This window comes from Rana temporaria, chromosome 4 (assembly GCF_905171775.1).
Source record: "Rana temporaria chromosome 4, aRanTem1.1, whole genome shotgun sequence".
In the NCBI taxonomy this organism is placed as follows: domain Eukaryota; kingdom Metazoa; phylum Chordata; class Amphibia; order Anura; family Ranidae; genus Rana; species Rana temporaria.
In genome coordinates, this window is record NC_053492.1 from 142,444,942 (window position 1) to 142,465,605 (window position 20,664).

Here is a 20,664-nt window from a genome sequence, read left to right on the forward strand (position 1 = left end):
ACGGAAAATATCGTTAATAAATCGTTGAAAAGTGGCAGGTGCATTACATAGGCCAAAAGGCATTACTAAATACTCAAATAAACCATAGCGAGTTTTGAATGCAGTTTTCCACTCATCTCCTGGACGAATCCTGATCAAATTATAAGCACCCCTTAGATCTAGTTTTGTAAAGATCTTGGAAGTCTGTAGTCGTTCTATGAGTTCTGGAATAAGTGGCAAGGGGTATCGATTTTTTATCGTGATGTTGTTCAAGGATCGGTAATCGATAATAGGTCTGAGTGAGCCGTCTTTGTTTTTTACAAAGAACATGGCTGCACTAGCCGGAGAGGTAGAAGGTCTTATGAAACCCTTTTTAAGGTTATCATCAAGATATTCCTTGAGATGAACCAGTTCAGGATGAGATAATGGATAAATACGTGCGGTGGGGATTGGAGCCTCTGGAATAAGATCAATAGGACAATCATATATTCTATGAGGTGGGAGTATTTCTGCTTTGGTTTTGCTAAAGACATCAGAGAAGTCGAGTAAAAAAGATGGTAGACCGTCGCATTTTACAGTAGTTAAAAGTATGTTGTAGATAGGATAGCAAGTTTCTTTACAAAAAGTAGAGTCTAGAGTGAGTGAGGTGTTGGACCATTGGAAGGTTGGTTGATGAAGGTGTAACCAAGGTAACCCTAAGACTATTGGGAATAATGGTGAAGGGATGATGTCAAACGTAAGGGTCTCGGTATGGGCGTTACCACAAGTAACCAACAATGGTGCAGTTTGAGATTGGACTGGACCGAAAGAGGAATTAGACCCGTCAATGAAGGTGACAGACAAAGGAGTTTGCTTTAACACAAAAGGAATTTTATTTGAGTTAACAAAACCTAAATCAATAAAGTTGCCACAGGCTCCTGTGTCGACCATCGCATCAATGGTTGTTCTATCTTGGTCCCACTGTAAAGTAAGGGTGAGAAAGATATAGTGATTAGTGGTAGTCCCCGTTGTGGTACTTGCTATATTGAACCTATTAATGTTAAAGTTGTTACCTTCAGACCTATTCTTTAGAATTGGGCAAGAAGACACCATGTGGTCAGGGGCGGAACAGTAGAGGCAGAGATTCTGAGCCCTTCGTCTCTGTTTCTCAGCTGGAGATAATGGTCCTTTGATTGTGCTGACTTCCATAGGTACTTCCTTTGGGGGAGACCAAGACCTCCTAAAAGGTGTTGGTTGATATGCGTTTGTACGTTCAGCCTTTCTTTCTCTGAGACGGCGATCAATAGAGAGGGAAAGATGCATGAGATCTTCTAAAGATGCAGGAATCTCAACACGCGCGAGCTCATCTTTCATAGATTCGGATAGCCCAAGACGAAATTGATTTCTAAGGGCAATATCAGTCCATAAAGTCTCCCTGCACCAGCACTTAAATTCTGAGATGTAGTCTTCTACAGGTCTCTTTCCTTGTTTAAGGTTCCTGATGGTATTTTCCGCTGTAAGTTGTTTGTTAGGGTCCTCGTATAGAAGAGACATCTCATCTATGAAAGTGTTAAAGGCACCCAGAAGATCACCGTGCTCTTCTACATAGGCATCAGCCCAAACTCTTGGTTCTCCTTTAAGGTAAGATATCAGGGTGAGAATTCTGACTCTGTCAGAATAGTAGGTACGGGGACGTAGCTCAAACATAAGGCGACAAGAACTAATAAATTGACGGAAATATTTTCTATCTCCTAAAAAAGGTTCCGGAGGGCAGACCTTGGGTTCAGGTCGGTCCCTAGGTTGAACAAAATTCTGGTTACGGAGGGCATCATTTTCTAAGCGAAGATCATTCATGGTAGTGGTGAGAGTATCCACTCTTTGTGACAGTCCAACTAAATGGTTGGCAAGCTCCGCTGGATCCATTTTAGTTATAGGTGCTGCTATTATGTAACGCTCCTGCGTATGAGTTTAATTATGATTTAATTGGATCTCAGCTGCGGAGGTTTCTCAGGGTTAAACCACTACTTCACTCTCTTGTATGGTCAAAGAGTTTAGGGTTTAGTTCATCACAACCTCTATTTAGAGAATCAACTTAATCATGAATGCTTATTACTTCATAAGCTATGTATAAGCATATGTAAATAGTAGGAATAATGGGCCAGATCCACAAAAACCTGGCGTAACTTAAAAAATCCCATTTAAGTTACACTGCCTTAAAGTTTCTACCTAAGTGCCTGATCCACAAAGCACTTATCTAGAAATTTCAGGCTGTGTAACTAAAATTCCGCCGGCGCAAGGCGTTCCTATTCAAATGGGGCGAGTCCCATTTAAATGAGGCGCGCTCCCGCGCCGGCCGTACTGCGCATGCGCGAAGTTACGTTACGCCGAGTTTTGAGGATCGCGACGGCTTAAAAAAGTTGCGTCGGGAAAAAAAAAAAATGACAGCGGCATGCATTCCTGAGGGAGAACTCCATGCCAATTTTCAAAGAAAAAACCGGCATGGGTTCCCCCCCCAGGAGCATACCAGGCCCTTAGGTCTGGCATGGGTTGTAAGGAGACCCCCCCACGCCGAAAAATTGATGTAGGGGGTCCCCCTACAATCCATACCAGACCCGTATCCAAAGCACGCTACCCGGCCGGCCAGGAAAGGAGTGGGGACGAGCGAGCGCCCCCCCCCTCCTGAGCCGTGCCAGGCCGCGTGCCCTCAACATGGGGGGGTTGGGTGCTCTGGGGCAGGGGGGCGCACTGCGGGCCCCCCCACCCCAGAGCACCCTGTCCCCATGTTGATGAGGACAGGACCTCTTCCCGACAACCCTTGCCATTGGTTGTCGGGGTCTGCGGGCGGAGGCTTATCGGAATCTGGGAGTCCCCTCAAATAAGGGGGCCCCCAGATACCGGCCCCCCACCCTAAGTGAATGGATATGGGGTACATCGTACCCCTATCCATTCACCTGTAGGCAAAAAGTTAGTTAGTAAACACACAACACAAGGCTTTTTAAAATATTTTATTATTCTGCTCCGGATGCCCCCCCTGTCTTCGTTATTAGCTCAATTAGCAGGGGGGGCTTCTTCTTCCGCTCTCCGGGGGTCTTCCGCTCTCCGGGGGTCTTCCGCTCTCCGGGGGTCTTCTCCGCTCTCCGGGGGGGGCTTCTCCGGACTCCGGGGGGCTTCTTCCATCTTCTCCCCTCTTCCGCTGTTGACTCGGCGAACCCCGGTTCTTCTGCAGATGTCCGGTGCCTTCTTCTTCAGCGCTGGCTGCCTGCTATGTTTGTGTGTTAGCTCGATTTCAAACAGGCAGCCAGCGCGGTCTTCTGTGACGTCAGGGTCTTGTCTTCTGTTCTTCCGATGTTGCCTCGTCGCCTGTTGTCGCTGTAATGATGGAAGCGCGCCTTGCATCCCATTTATATAGGCATCACCGTCCCATCATGCTCCGGTAGGTACCCACGTGGTGGGTGCACGTGGGTAGGCACCCACCACGTGGGTACCTGCCGGAGCATGATGGGACGGTGATGCCTATATAAATGGGATGCAAGGCGCGCTTCCATCATTACAGCGACAACAGGCGACGAGGCAACATCGGAAGAAAGGAAGAGAAGACCCTGACGCCACAGAAGACCGCGCTGGCTGCCTGTTTGAAATCGAGCTAACACACAAACATAGCAGGCAGCCAGCGCTGAAGAAGAAGGCACCGGACATCTGCAGAAGAACCGGGGTTCGCCGAGTCAACAGCGGAAGAGGGGAGAAGATGGAAGAAGCCCCCCGGAGTCCGGAGAAGCCCCCCCCGGAGAGCGGAGAAGACCCCCGGAGAGCGGAAGACCCCCGGAGAGTGGAAGACCCCCGGAGAGCGGAAGAAGAAGCCCCCCCTGCTAATTGAGCTAATAACGAAGACAGGGGGGGCATCCGGAGCAGAATAATAAAATATTTTAAAAAGCCTTGTGTTGTGTGTTTACTAACTAACTTTTTGCCTACAGGTGAATGGATAGGGGTACGATGTACCCCATATCCATTCACTTAGGGTGGGGGGCCGGTATCTGGGGGCCCCCTTATTTGAGGGGACTCCCAGATTCCGATAAGCCTCCGCCCGCAGACCCCGACAACCAATGGCAAGGGTTGTCGGGAAGAGGTCCTGTCCTCATCAACATGGGGACAGGGTGCTCTGGGGTGGGGGGGCCCGCAGTGTGCCCCCCTGCCCCAGAGCACCCAACCCCCCCATGTTGAGGGCATGCGGCCTGGCACGGCTCAGGAGGGGGGGGGCGCTCGCTCGTCCCCACTCCCATTCCTGACCGGCCGGGTAGCGTGCTTTGGATACGGGTCTGGTATGGATTGTAGGGGGACCCCCTACGTCGATTTTTCGGCGTAGGGGGGGTCCCCTTACAACCCATACCAGACCTAAGGGCCTGGTATGCTCCTGGGGGGGAACCCATGCCGGTTTTGTTTTTACAAATTGCCGTGGAGTTCTCCCTCGGGAAAGCATACCAAATGCCGTCGCTGGAATGGGCTTTTGCAAGGTGTGACTAGTTTACACTTTGTAGAACCAGCCCTAATTTTACACTTGCAAAATAACACTTACGGCGCAAAAAGGAAGCTGGAAAGCTTTGTGGATCGCCTTAAGTGCTAATTTGCATACTAGAAACGGCATTTCGACTCGAAATGCCCCCAGCGGCGGATGCGGTACTGCATCCTAAGATTCGGCAGTGTAATTCAATTACACATGCCGGATCTTCTGCCTAACTTTGGAAAAAGCCTTTTGAGGATCGTTTCCAAAGTTACACACAGACTGAACAGCAGTTAAGTCGGAGTATCTCTTTTGAGGATCTGGCCCACTGTTCTTAAGTGACTGTCTTGGTATTTAGCTAGACTGTGACTTGACTACAGGCAGGAATAATGGATAAGTCTATGGTAAATGATATAAGTAATGAAAAAGCGGCAGTAATGACTTGCAGTACTCAGATAAGTAGCAGGAAAGTTCTGACAAGCAATGCAATATTTTAGTAAGCCAAATCCTATAGGTAAGCACAATAGGTGGATCACAGTATGACTGTATAAGGTATTATTTGTAAGATACTTGCGGTTCTGAAGACCTCCAGGATGGGTTGTGTTCCCAGGTTATGGCTGGCTGTGGTTAGAAGTCCGGGCTGTAGATACTGATGGCTCTAGGTGGAGATGCCTGTAGTTGGAGATGCGTGTTTGGAGATAGCCTGAGCCTTTGGGCAGTTCCTGGTGTGCTGATGGTTGGTGCTTAGAAGAGCTGTTGATGCCAAGAGGGGTCTCCAGGGTCCAGGTAGTGGTGGTCCAGAGGTCGTGTCAGCGTTTCCAGGTGACGGCAGGAGTACAGCAAAATAGCAGCACATCCTGCCGTCATTACTGGAGGTTTAAATAGCCCGTGGAGCGCGGGAGAAGCCGTGGACGGCGGGTCGCACTTCCGCGTTCCAGCGTGGAACGCAAGCCTCGGCGCGCCGGAAATGACGCGCATCGATTGAGAAATGGAGCGCAGCTGTCTGCAGGATGGACTGCTGCGCTCGATGCAGAGAGGATAACGCCAGTGGCGTTACATACTTCTGCATAGCAACAGCCCTTTCTGGTGAGTATAAAAAAAAAATCAGGGTGGAACTCCACTTTAAATACATTCACAATAAAAATACAGCTCCATTTATAAATAAATTCTGGTGTGGGGAAAAACGAGTCCCTGCACTATTTTCTGTGCGAATAAATTTGCACAGAAAATAGTGCAGGGACTTGTTTTTCCCCACACTAGAATTGGATTGCATAGGTGTTCTCACCTATTCGATCCGATCCCAGTGCAAGTTCACAGTTCACACTGCGATCTGTGATCAAAACTGGGGGTGTTGACACCCGCAGCGGTTCTCACAAGGCAATATGAACTGCCTGCGCGAGAGGAGCGCTGCGGGTACTGTCGCTGTAATCACTCTGGTTCTCGCATCGCATCAGTGTGTGAACCCAGGCTAAATGGTAATTAAACAAATGCAGGCCTGACTGTAACTATACACTGACTAGTGCTAGATATCCGTATTATGCAAACAGTAGTTTAATGTCACTAATGTCTAATGACCTACATACCAAAATAGAAAATAGTATACCATAGGTACTTTGAGACAATACTGCCCTTGAAACTGATTGTATACATCTATATTTTTCATTTATGTTTTTGTTTTTTTATTGTAGCCCTGGAGAAGTGGGCATTCTAAAGTTCCCAAAGTACATTGGCAGTTATAATTGAATCATCAAATAAAAAGAGCAGACTTTGATGAATTCCATATCCAAAAAACATTTGAGCCTTAGCACTTCTATACCTTGAGACAAAATTGTTAGGTCTCATGCACACCTGGCATAAAAAAAAAATGCTGCTTTACAGGCTTTTGATGTGGGGAGGTTTTCAGCCCCTAAGCAAATCTCTATCTTAAAGCGGTGGTTCACCCTTAGAAGGCACTTTTTAGCCTTAGATGGATGCTCGTTTTGTCTAGGGGAATCGGCTATTTTTTTTAAAATATGATCCGTACTTACCCGTTTACGAGATGCATCCTCTCCGTCGCTTCCGGGTATGGGCTGCGGGAATGGGCGTTCCTTCTTGATTGACAGTCTTCCGAGAGGCTTCCGACGGTCGCATCCATCGCGTCACGATTTTCCGAAAGAAGCCGAACGTCGGCGCGCAGGCGCAGTATAGAGCCGCACCGACGTTCGGCTTCTTTCAGCTACGAGTGACGCGATGGATGCGACCGTCGGAAGCCTCTCGGAAGACTGTCAATCAACATAGGAACGCCCGCTCCCGAAGACCCATACCCGGAAGCGACGGAAGAAGATGCATCTCGAAAACGGGTAAGTACGGATCATATTTTAATACAAATAGCTGATTCCCCTAGACAAAACGAGCAGGAATCTAAGGGGAAAAGGGAAATTTTTTTATAAATGGGTGAACTCCCGCTTTAACTTAAGTTCTTAAGTTGCCATGCACACATGTGTGTTTACAGTCGTATTAGAAGAGGAGCGATTAAAGTCTAAAAAAAAAAAAAAAAGCGGGAAACGCTTGATGCACAAAAATGGCTGTAAACATGCATAAACACTACTCAAAGTGGAATGTGACCCGACGCACTCAGAATACACAATAGCATGCTTCCATCCCTAAATATATTGTATGGAGTAGGGAAAAAGTTGGGACTTTAGATGAACCATGTTGTTGTGAATAAATAAATAACTATGAAATAAATTGAACAACATAATTTAATTGAATACCGGCTGCCCCTAGGGGTTGTCCATGATATGAAAGAGCAAAAACATTTAATTAAAAACCATAATATGGCATATAGTCAATCATACAAGATTTACATGACACTCATGGTAATACATTTTTGCAAAACAATCAATGGACATAAATTGATACACTTATTAAATACATATATACGCAGAAGAATCAAGATAACACATGATCAAAACAAATGACAAATATTGATATTAATGAAATTCATGATTAGAAGAGGGGGCTGAGCTGAACCTCATAAGTTGACAACCCATAATGTTCAGCTCAGCCCCCTCTTCTAATCATGAATTTCATTAATATAAATATATGTCATTCGTTTTGATCATGTGTTATATTGATTCTTCTGCGTATATATGTATTTATTAAGTGTATCAATTTATGTCCATTGATTGTTTTGCAAAAAGGTATTACCATGAGTGTCATGTAAATCTTGTATGATTGACTATATGTCATATTATGTTTTTTAATTAAATGTTTTTGCTCTTTCATATCATGGACAACCCCTAGGGGAAAACGGTATTCAATTAAATTAATTTGTTTAATTTATTTCATAGTTATTTATTTATTCACAACAACATGCTTCATCTAAAGTCCCAACTTTTTTCCTTCTCTATACATGCATAAACACTAGGGGCCAGATTCAGAAAGGACTTACGACGGCGTATCTCCAGATACGCCGTAGTAAGTCCGAATGTGAGGCGTTGTATCTATGCACCTGATTCAAAGAATCAGATACGCCAGAATTTGTCCATTTGGGTGCATATTTACGCTGGCCGCTAGGGACGCTTCCGTAGATTTACGTGTAGAATATGCAAATGAGCTAGATACGCTGATTCAGAAATGTTCTTGCGCCCGTCGGATTTAGCTACGCCGTTAACGTAAGGCTTACGTCCAGCGTAACGTTACCCCTGCTATATGAGGCACATCCAATGCAAAGTATGGACGTCGGAACAGCCGTAGAATTTTACGTCGTTTACGTAAGTCGTACGTGAATGGGGCTGGGCGTAGGTTACGTTTACATCACAGGCATTGATCCAGCGTATGTTAGGGAGTAAATTCGACGTGACACTGAGCATGCGCGCACATGCGCCGTTCGTTCGGCGCTTCATTAACATGGGGTCACGATTCATTTAAATACATCACGCCCATCTTCCACCTAATTTGAATTACGCAGGCTTATGCCGGCCTATTTACGTTACGCCGGCGCAAAGTTGTCGGCAAGAGCTTTGTGAATACCGATCTCCCCTCACTATCTTACGGCGGCGTAGTGCATATCAGATGCGCTACGCCGCACTAAAGATACTCCAATTTATCTGAATCGCGCCCTAGGTATGTTTATCACTTGAGTGTTTGTTCATTTCAGTGACCAAAATAAATTAATATTCTGAAAAATGGAATGAATGAATGCCCAGAATGCTTCACATACCTAAACATGTTTGCAAAACACAGCTTTAGGTCAATTTTTAAGCATTTTTTTTCCTACCAGAAGCAAAAATGTCTAGGGGAGGAAAATGTCCTGTATGCATGAGGCCTGGATCACAATAGCCCTATGACTGTAAATTATGTTTTTTGTGAGAGCAGTCTGAGTTCATTTCAAAATTCCTATGAGATGTAGTAAATTAATCTGTGTCTATTTTTACAATTTTTGACCCGATCCAGTGCCATTATAGCCCAATTCCATTTCTAATTTGCAAGTGCTGAAAATTAATTATCTTGTGTAGGTTTTGTTAATTTCTTATTTTTTTGTGAGACCGCAGGCGTACAGATTGCATAAACATAAAAAAGTGTGTTTGAGAGTCTTAATAAAATTGTCAAAGCAAAGATCCATTGCCAAAAGTACTGACCTAAGCATTGATGTATTTTTGAATCTACAGAGGCCAGGAAACCAGAATGAAAGTTCAACAAAGGCAGAGAGTGCCCACCTCTTCAGACTGTGGTATGGTTTTGATCACAAGTATCCTTTCAGTGCCCTTTGGCATAGTGGTAGTAACATTTACATGGCTTAACCAGATTTGTTGGAAAAACTAAGCACAGCAGATGTGAGTATTGTTCAGTTAAAACATATACAGTAATTGTACTGAGGAACCCGCAGTTCTCTTGACATTGAGTCTAAAAATAATTTCCTAAAATCAGAGCAGAACCAACCACAACAGCCACCAAACACTAATGAGAGTGGAAAAAACGTGGTTGTCGCAGACACTCATGTTTATATATGCTCAAAGAAAGGAAAGGTTTCGCCATAGGTAAAACCAGACTAGTGTTTATTCAAATAAAACAGTATCACTTACATATAATCAAGGTTCATCCAACGTGGACAATACAAATGTCCGTCCTGTCGGGACATTGAACAGCGCAGTGACGCCAGCACGTCGCAACTCTTAACACGTTTCATTACAAGTCTGCTGTTATATTGGGGCACGGGCGGCGTACTGACTCACCGCTATAAATAACAAATCCGGAACCACGCCTTGGTCTGAGCCTCGGGCAGTCAGTGCACCAAACGTCATCTTTGTATAGGGAATGTTGCCATTTGTGGATAATTCTAAAAGCCCCTGTGACTACCAAGTCTATCTGCTCTCAGTAGTGTTTGGAGGCTATTGTGGTCAGTTCTGCTATTCGTTTGTTATTCCTAGAGAAAAAGGCCCTGGCCGGGTATCGGCCACAAGCGAGTCAGCTTGTGTAAGCTGGTAAGCGTGCACTCCATGTGGTGGTGGATTCTCACTAGTCTGTCAAGGAATCGTGATATTCACAGGAGGAGATTTACAAACAATTTGTATACTCTTTCCATATATTAATCACCTCAATTACTTATTTGCCTTGGTTCCATTCACTACCATTGGAACGTGATGTTATATATTGTTGTTCACTTATTGTGTCACTGTGCAATTTGTTGATAAATGTTTACCTTTGTGTCGCCATTAATTTTTTGCACTTTTTATGCTACTAGACATATAAAGCGCAGCTCATATTTTTTAAACTTTTATCTTTTGTACCTACCTCACATTTGCACTAGGTTTAGGGTTTTAAATCACAGCACAGTTTTCTTTTTTACACATAAGAATGAATCGCTGTTTGTTTTCCAACTTGAAACAGACAAATTAAAAACCGATGAACAGAATGTGAAAGAGCCCTTACTTGAGGTGTTCTTAAGTGTAGCATTAGAGAACAGTAGCAGGACTGAAAACACAGCTGTGGATTTAAGTACAGCCATGGGAGCGGAAGTTAGGCGCTAACTGGATTTCTAGTTGATTAATTAATATTTTTTATTTTGCATTTTTAGAGATAAAATATGGGAAAATTTGCATGTGCATATAATTGTTTAAAATTTAGCTAGGACATACACTTTAAAGTATTGAACTGGTATTCGTATTCATATACATGGTTCATTTATTTATTTATGTAGGTTTTTGAACTAGATATGTCACCTAAACACAACATATTGGACCCATATCTGAATTGACATGGCATAAAATTGAAAATATGTATCTGACTATGTGTGCTCTGGTATATAATTGTATTTGCCCTCTCATTTTTACGTGTCCATGTCATATAGACAGTTATAAATATATTTGACTATTCAAATATAAGAAACCCACAAAACCTTGTATTTTTTCTTGAGCTGAAAAGTGCATCTCTTTTAACCAGAAGCTATTTTAAACCAAGGTATGTTACATCACACAGAGAAGGAGGCAATACTTATTTTAATGAAATTTCCATTTAAACCATGTGTGACAGTAACTATCCACTACAGACTATGATCATCTGCAGCTAGTCTAATTGAAGGTGATGTGTTAAATATAAAATAGTTTCTTTCAGGAATTATTTAATTTTGTTTTCTGATCAACCCACCTGCAGAGACTAGTCTAGAATTTCTCATTCATAGTGCTTTTTTATGTTATGAATAATATTATTTACTTGTCTAAATTGGACCTTTGAACTTTTACAAGTCTGCATACATTACTTACATATCGGAATATACAACAGTATTATTTTTCAAAAAAGTTCCACCATCTATCATTAAAAGCCATCCTTGAGCTTGAGTGTTTTGCCAAGGCTTTAATGTCATCAGCCTGCTGCAAGGCTTGAAGGAAACCTTTCCCCAGTCTGCTCTCTTGCAGTGATTAACCTCCCTGGCGGTATGATTATGTCAGATTTTTGGTGCTACAAGGGGTACAATTATTTTGCATGGAAATTTGGCATTATAAATTGTAGGTCTGTAATTCTTAGGAATAACCTACTTCAATCTGTCCAAACAAGAGTCTAGTAGACATCCCGGGTGTGATAAAGTTTGAAACACCATATCATAAATTATAATATAATATAATAAATAACTATAAATAATTATAACAAATAATAATGTAATTATAATAAAAATTATTCAATAATGTAATCAAATAAAAAACACTGAAATTTGCTCAGTTGCAGAATTGTAGCTGTCTTTACTTTGAGTGTTTGACGAATTTCCCCACAAATTGCTATTGCTCGATTCTGCAAGTGATTCTAATTTATTATTGCTGTTTTCCAGCTGGTCTAAAACCACTTTTGACATAAACAGACACGTTTTGGTTGCTATGGACAATCTCCAGTTTCCAGTCAGAAAGAACAGTATATATAATATAAAACTGCATGCAGGACACTGGACAGACCACTAGGGACAAAGGGGTGTGTAATTTGATACAGTATCGTAATCTGTAAGATTATAGTAAACTGTACCTAAACTGTGTGTTTACTTTTTGGAATTTGGCACCGAACTCCGCCCCCTGTGCATCGCGCCGCTCGGGAACGGAGCTCGGTGGCACTCGGCTGTCACCAGTGTGTGAATCGAGCAAGATGACAGCTCCCACACACAGCGGGGACACATCGTAGGATCCAGGGACAAGTTAAGTAACTTCCCCTGTATCCTGCAATGCGTTCCTGAGTCTGGCTCGGGGTTACTGCTTTTGGTATGTAAAATTCACCCCGAGCCAGACTCGGGAATTCTGCTAGGCAGGTTAAATGCAGCATTGTAACTTTGTCGTAAAATAACAAGGTAAGAAGCTGCAGTAGGGACTAATCGGTGTCAGTTTTTGTGAACACAACCAAGCATTGCATAGGCACCAGGATGTGCATCGTTGTATCATTTCCTAACCAGCATCTAAGCTCAGAAAATAGATGCTGACGCTGGATGATACCTGAATAAAGGAGGCTCTGTCCTTCTGGAGGAAAAAGCAGGAGAAGGCATTGTTGGTGGTGGAGTGGGGGTGTTATTGTGATCTCTGTGAAAAGGAATAATAGCTAAATGTTACACGTGCACACATTTCTAATGCCTTGTATACATGATCGGAAATTCGGACAGCAAAAGTCCGATGTGAGCTTTTGAACGGAAATTCCGACTGTGCTCCATCGGACTTTTGCTGTAACCTTTGTGGAGTGATTCGGCATACCATTGTGCATTTAGTGCTGCAGAATCGGTTTTGGATGGATGTACACTATGGGCCAGATTCACGTAGCCCGGGCGCAGCGTAACGTAACCGATTTAGGTTACACCACCGCAAATTTTCTGGCTAAGTGCCCGATCCACAAAGCACTTACCTGGAAATTTGCGGCGGTGTATCCTAAATCCATCCGGCGCAAGGGGGGCCAATTCAAATGGGGCGGCTATCATTTAAATTAGGTGCGCTCCCGCGCCGGACGTACTGCGCATGCTCCCGACGCAAATTTCCCGACGTGCTTTGCGCGAAATTACGATGCGCCGATACTTTTACATGGTGTAGTAAGTTTACACTTTGTAAAAGGTGCCCTATCTTTGCGACGGCAAACTAACACTTGCGGCGACGTAACGACGGGAAAAAGTTTTGTGGATCGCCGTAACTGCTAATTTGCATACCCGACGCTGGTTTACGACGCGAACTCCCCCCAGCGGCGGCCGCGGTACTATTACACCTGTCGGATCTTAGGGATATCTATGCGTAACTGATTCTATGAATCAGTCGCATAGATAGAAACAGGGATACGACGGCGTATCAGCAGATACGCCGTCATATCCCTTTTGTGAATCTGGCCCTAGAAGCCTAAACTTACACTTTACGTGAAATGGCAATCATTTTTAAATGCAAATAATAGGACATCTTCCCAGTGGGAACACAGACAGCAGTAAAATTCGGAGGTTCCAAGTCTCTCCTAGTTTGCTGAAAAAAAAAAAAAAAAAACATGTTTGCTGCTCTCTGTGGCTTTTTGGCAGTTCCTTGTTGATACCAGGAAAAAAATAAATGGACGTTTCCATAATGGAGACACAAGCGGAAACAGGATTCTGGCAAAAGCTCTATTTCTATGCAATACAGAGCATGACAAATTGTGTCTGGAGTTCCACTTTAAATAAAGAAATGTTGGTGTTAAATGGCAAGTTTCGGGGAACATTGTTGCCACTGTAATTTCTGCTACCTAACCTGGTGAGCCCTGGTAACTTTTTAACAGATAAGCTTGCTTTCTGTACTTCTTAAGATTTCTTTTTTTGATGTGCTCGAAGAACCTACATACACTTTCCTTAGAATGAAATCAAAGAAATCACTCAATTGGTGTTCTGAAAAAGATGCTTACCCCAGGGGCATAATGTACTTTGCCAGTAAATTTCCATGTCAGAAGATAAGATCTGGGTGAAATAGTGCAGGCATCGCTCTGACCCAGATTGCTCCATTTCACTTTACGCAGTCTTTACTATGTGATTTGGAAGCATTTTGTGCAGTATGATTAGGTGCCCTACTTTAACTACAATTTTATCTATAAAATCACCAATCTGCATGTATTTTGTAAGTAAAATATGCAACGTTTTCTCTAATATAAAGTGCATCTGGTACATATTCATTCTCTTTTGAAAGAAATGAACAAAATGTACTTTTGTGTGAGGGTAAACTACCTTTAAATAGTATTCCAGAAAATATTCTCACCAACTTCTGCAGATCTGGTGCTGTGGACCAGCCTAAGACATAACTAAATGAGGCCATGAATTCAACACTTCATATCCTTTGTCCTCTTTGCTATGCAGCTCTTGCAATGATTAACTCTTCCTCATCCACTCTGGTATCCGTTTAAAGGGTTCTGAACCCCAAGGACGGGAAGGATCATTGCTCATGTTACCACTGTGATTGGCTGTCACAGTGGTCACATGATAAAGGGCTGGTCCCGCTTGCTACCAATCGTTATTGGGGACTGAGAGCTGTCTTTGTTGTCCAGATATCAGCTGGACTGCTTTTGAATGTTAAAATTGTCTCTGAAAACTGAATTAGGATGTTTGTGGGAAAAAAATTATAAAAACATAATTTGGGTACAGTGTTGTATGACCGCGCAATTGTCATTCAAAATGGGTCAGCGCTGAAAGCTGAAAATTGGTCTGGGCACGAAGGGGGTTTAAGTGCCCAGTAATGAAGTGATTAAATACATTTCAGTTACTGTGTTCAATACTTTTCCTGTGTCATTCCATTTTATTACACATAACTTCATCTCTGAACTTATTTTTTATTTATTTTGTTATTTGTAGGTATGGATTGCATGGGTTGTTACTGACATGTGGTGAAAATTTCATGTGAATAGCACCTTTAGAAATATATCTACCTAGAAAAATGGTGACATGTTCAATACTTATTTTACCCGCTGTAAATGTTTTCTGTTTTATTCAGCTTCAAACAGATGCACATCCTTATCAAGCTTTTCTAAAATATATCTTAACTACCTCCCGCCGGCCAGACAACTATATACGGCTGAAATGTGGATGTTAACTTCCGGGAGGCCGTCTATATACGGCCTCCAGCCACTGGAGGGCGCGCACGCCCACCGCGTAACTCAGGTGCCGATGCACGTGTCTGGCGGCCGCGATGTCCCCCAGGCACCCGTGATCGGCAGTCACAGAGACAGGGACATGGATCTCTGTGTGTAAACACAGAGATCCCTTTTCTGTCTGGGAGAGGAGACCGATGGTGTGTCCCTTGTATATAGGGACAACCAACGGTCACCTCCCCGAGTCACTTCCCTCCCCCCACAGTTAGAAACACTATGCAGGGCACACATTAACCCCTTCCTCGCCTCCTAGTGTTAACCCCTTCCCTGCCAGTCACATTTATACAGTAATCCGTGCATATTTATAGCACTGGTCGCTATATAAATGTGAATGGTCCCAAAAATGTGTCAAAAGTGTCCGATGTGTCCGAGGTAATATCAGAGTAGTGACAAAAATCGCAGACCATTACTAGTAAAAAATAATAATAATAAAAAAAAAATGTCATAATTCTATCCCCTATTTTGTAGGCGCTATAACTTTTGCGCAAACCAATCACTATATGCCTTTTGCGTTTTTTTTTTATTTTTTTACCAAAAACATGTAGAAGAATATGTATCGGCCTAAACTGAGAAATTTTTTTTTTTTTTTTATTGGATATTTATTATAGCAAAAAGTAAAAAAAATCGTTTTTTTTCACAATTGTCGCTCTATTTTTGTTTATAGCGCAAAAAATAAAAACCGCAGTGGTGACCAGATACCAATAAAAGAAAGCTCTATTTGTGGGGAAAAAAGGACGTCAATTTTGTTTAGTATTAGTATTGTGATCTACTGTATAGGTTTGTGTTTGAGAACAGAAATGTAGCTGCCACCTGGTGAAAAGTTCCTTTCTGTTTGTGTTGTGAAACCATTTATACACTGTCACAACAGCAGATAGGCTCCTTTACTGTGCATGCACCTTGTAACACAACCACGTGTGACTGTGTATCCCAAATGTGACACATTTTGTGTACTTTTCTGCATCTGCATATGGAAATATAGGCCAGCAGAGCTTTCTAATGACAAATCAGATGTTGTGGCCTCCATAATTTAGAAAGCAGGAGAGAATTTGCCTGTTATATAGAGCAGTGAGCTCTCTACCTCCCTCCTCCTTCTTCATGTCACTTGTGACAGTGAGTGTCCCACTGTGTGTGTCTTCCTGTGAGTTGCTCTTTTCCTTTCATGTCACTGTCTAAACATGCCCCATCTCTGACACACACACTGTCATGAAATGACATTTATTTTGGTAGTTTATCACCCAGAGATAAAAGGCTTACAATGTACAGTACTTTCCCTTCACAAGAATCTCTCTGCAAATGTTTCTTGAATGTCACAGCTTCTCGTGTCTTCACCGTTTTCAATTTATTTATTTTTTTAAAGTATTTAATTATTTTAAACCTGGAATATTCCCCCTTTGAATCTCCATTGAATTTTATATATTTGATATATAAAGTTCACTTAGAAAAAGGTATATTGTATAAGGCTGGGTTCACATAAATGCAAATTGGATGCGTTTTTTTAACACATTCAAATTGCATAACACGTGGATTTAATTTGCTTTCAATGCAGCTGGTTCACAAATGTGCGGCAGCCATTGTGTGGTTTCAAAAAGGGTCCTGTGTGTTTTTGGGTCCAGTTCAGGTGCAATTTCAGCTAAAACATTTCACCTGAAACACACCAGACTGCCACACTGAAACTGCGGCCGCATAGCAGTAAACCTAGCCTTAAAGTAGAATTCCAGGTTATTTCTAACTACTCTTAAAACTACTTCCTCCCCCCAACTAACATCCATGCTTAGTAAACAGTTTAAGATTCTGTAGATGCATATTCTTACCTGTTTTCAGGCTGCTCCGGTCCAGTCATGTGACCACATCAGTGTCAGGGGAGAGGAGTTAGCATTGGTAGCGGGTGGGCAAATGAAGCCTAAGGGTGATGTCACTGCTGTAGGCTTTACTAGCCATTGTCGAGCACATTCTCCTCTTCCTTACAGCTGGCCACTGGCTGGCACAGGAGAAATCAGGTAAGTATATGCATCTATCTTGCACAGGTTAGCAAGCATAAGTGTTAGGAGGGGAGAGGGAGTGTTTTTAAAATTAGTTGGGTTTATCCCGGAATTCTCCTTTAACCACTTCCCCTCTCACATATGTGCAATCCCCCCCCAAAAAAAACAGAGCAGTTTTTATATTTCTGCAATGGACCTGCTTATTCAATACTCAATATACAAAATAATACATATAGGGGTTGATTTACTAAAACTGGAGAGTGCAAAATCTGGTGCAGCTGTTCATAGTAGCCAATTCGCTTCTAACTGCAGCTTGTTCAGTTAAGCTTTGACAAAAAATAAAAAAACTGGAAGCTGATTGGTTTCTATGAAGAGCTACACCAGATTTTGCACTCTCGGGGCCAAATTCTCAAAAAGCTGTGCAAATTTAGTATTACCTAACTTATGTCATTTAAGTTACGGCGCCCTAAGTTGGTGTCGTAAGTGCCGTATCCTCAGCGCATTTGCGCACAAAATTGCGCCATCCTTAACCTAAATTCCAAGGCGTAAGGCGTGGTTATGGCAAGTGGGAATGAAGTGGGCGTGCTTCATTGTAATGAGCCGTGACCCCGTGCAAATGAAGGGCCGGCCGTACTGCGCATGCTCGCACAAATCTGGACCTCACTGGGCATGTGCAGAACTTTGCTCATCGCAATCAGTGAGATAGGTAAAAGGCCAAGCGTACTTAGTTTGAAGATCGCCCTGTGTCTAAATAGCCCCAGTCAAACACACTTCCCTTGCAAAAGTATTTCCCTGTGTTCCCTTCGTAAAGAAAGTTGCTTCTGCTTTGAACGTTTGTCAGTGTTTGTTGGCAAGATTTGTTTGTGAGAAAAGTTGTTGAGGAGTTGTAGAGTATAGTTGGTGTTTGTTTTTGAGAATTTGTTATTTGTTTTGATTGTTTGCCTGTTTGTTTTTGATAAGTGTTTCTTTTTTGGTGTGTGATTGTTTTTTGTTTCCCTTTTTTGCCTGTTTGTTTTTGATAAGTGTTTTTTTTTGGTGTGTGATTGTTTTTTGTTTCCCTTTTTTGCCTGTTTGTTTTTGAATTTATAGTAGCTGTCTGTTTGTGTTTTTTTTTTTTGCTTGTTTTTTTTTTCTTTGTTGTGTGTGTATTGTTGATTGTTTTTTGGGTGAGTTTCCTGTTGCTGGGTGTTGTCTGTCATGGCCACCAAGCGCAGGAAGCTTAATTTTAAAGTGGCAGAGAAGCATATTCTTGCTCAGGGCGTCATAAAATATGGGCGTTTTCTCCATGGCCCTGAGAGCCACAACACCACCCCGGCCAGGAGGAAGGAGATCCTTAAAAAGATCACCGATCGGATCAATGCGGCGGGGGGGGGGGGAGACCAGGACCATCGCTGGAGTTAAAAAAAAATCAATGATTTGAAGAGCGTGTCTCGGAACAAGCTGGCAACGCTGCATGCCCATACCAGGGGCACTGGAGGAGGGGGACCCTGCCCAGTCAGGATGAGTGAGGAGGAATGGGCAGTGGCCTAGTGTTTCCACCCACAGCAGGTGGTGGGCCTGCCTGGCTTTGACTCTGATCCTCTTATGAGGACAGGTAATTTTTTTTGAATTTTCTATCTGGTGATTAGCATGTGTGGGTGGGGGAAGGGAAGATGTGCCAAGTGTGTGGATCCACCAACCTGTGATTGTTTTGTGTCCTCCCCAGATGGCCAGGAGGTTGCAGCCCCATCAGCCCAGGAGGTTGCTGGGTCATCAGCCCAGGAGGTGGCAGCCCCATCAGCCCAGGAGTTGGCAGCCCCATCAGCCCAGGAGGTTGCTGGGTCATCAGCCCAGGAGGTGGCAGCCCCATCAGGGCAGGAGGTGGCAGCCCCATCAGGGCAGGAGGTTGCTGGCCCATCAGGGCAGGCTGCTGCACCACCCCCAAGACAGGCTGATTCAGAGTCCCAAGAAGGGCAGGATTCGCCATTGGAGGGGAGTGCCCACAACTCCCCTAATTTGGATGTTGAGTGGGAGGAGGATGAGGGGGAGGAAGATGAGAATATTGATATTGGCCAGCAAATCCTGATGGGCCAAGATATGACCTTTGAGTCATCCCCTGAGGGTACCCCAGAGGCGCCCAGCAGTCAGGCCACCATCATGGGTGGCCCCTCCCAACCCTCCTCCAACATGCAGCAGCACCCATGGGTCACTCCAACCCCTCCTCCAAGGCCACAAGCCTCAGGGGCAAGTAGGAGGCCGACCCCGGAAACCAGGGGGGGGTTTGTGCATCTGCCGGTCAGTCTGTTGAGGGACAATGCCCGGCAGACCCGCAGTCTGGCTGAAATTAAAAAATCTATGAGCAAGGTGGAGCACAGCCTGGGTTTAATGAGGGAGTCACTGGGTGACGTGGCCACCAACTCAGTGGGGGTCATCACGTGTTTGTGGGACCTGAAGAACGCCACAACAGGCGTGGCCCAGGAGGTGACTGCCCTCACCCAGGCTGTGCAGGCCAATACCCGGGCTGTGCAGGCCAATACCCGGGCTGGCCAGGCTAATACGGCTGACATGACTGCCTGTCTGACAAGGATAGCCATGGCCTTGGAGGGCAGGCCAGCAGGAGGACAGACACCAGGGGAGGCTCCTTCTTCCCCTGCACAGACCCCCCCGTGAAGATACTCCCTCCCCTGCACAGACCCCCCCCGAGAAGATACTCCATCCCCTGCACAGAACCCCCCGTGAAGATACTCCCTCCCCTGCACAGACCCCCCCCCCCGTGAAGATCCCCCAGTCGGCCGTGGCCGTGCCCGTGGTCAGCCCAGAAGGAGCACTCGGCAACATCAGTAAGTTGCAGGGGTACTTTTGATTTTTTTTTTTTTTTTATACTGTACTTATGATTTGGTTTATGTGTGTGAATGATGTGTGAATGTGGGGGGGTGGCATTCCTGATAACATAAGGGTGTCACCCTCAGTTTTGGTGGAGTAGGGATCCCCAGGACCAGGGAGAAGTCATCCCAGGTTCCTGAATGGTGTATGAATGCACAGTGACATAATTGGAGCCGTGGCAGGGCGTTACTGCTCCCAAGTACCAAAGGGGGGGGGGTACTTGGATCTAATCCAATTCGATGTGCATGTGATGTGTCTGTGCTAGGGACCACAGTGGCGTGCATTCATGCATTCTCATTGTGAGATAATTAATGTGCGTTTTGTATCAAAAAAGACATTCTCATTGTCATATAAGTAATGTGCATTTTATGTGCAAAGTAAATGTTTAAAGGTCACATAATCTCTGTGATTTTTTGTTGGCAAAGCAAAAAAATAAAGATAATTAAGGTCCATTTACTGGGCAAAGATGCCTTCAGCCAGTTGTCTCCTTATTGCCTGGCCCTCAGCAGACCGGGTAGAGGTGGTTGGGGGGGGGATTGCCTGGGTGGGGGGGTTAGGTCAGGACATATCTCAACATGCAGGCCCCTTCTCAGAGTAAAATTATGGAGGATGCAACATGCCCCAATAATTTGACAGACAAAGTCTGGGGAATACAAGAGTGTACCCCCAGTCTTGTCAAGGCATCTGAATCTGGACTTGAGAAGGCCAAATGTCCGCTCTACTATTGACCGGGTCTGGATGTGCACCTCATTGAATTTCCGTTCTCCGGGTGTTTGGGGGTTC

The 20,664-nt window shown here is 44.1% G+C and overlaps 1 protein-coding gene across 1 annotated transcript in view; it reads left to right on the forward strand.

The window, feature by feature from the left end:
* The window catches only part of SLC9A9 (solute carrier family 9 member A9), an 876,572-nt gene that overhangs the window by 715,642 nt on the left and 140,266 nt on the right, over nucleotides 1–20,664 (forward strand). Inside the window, exon 14 of the mRNA XM_040349109.1 lies at nucleotides 9,106–9,185. Within this exon, the coding sequence (XP_040205043.1) occupies nucleotides 9,106–9,185 (80 nt within the window). The remainder of the gene's footprint in view (nucleotides 1–9,105; nucleotides 9,186–20,664) is intronic.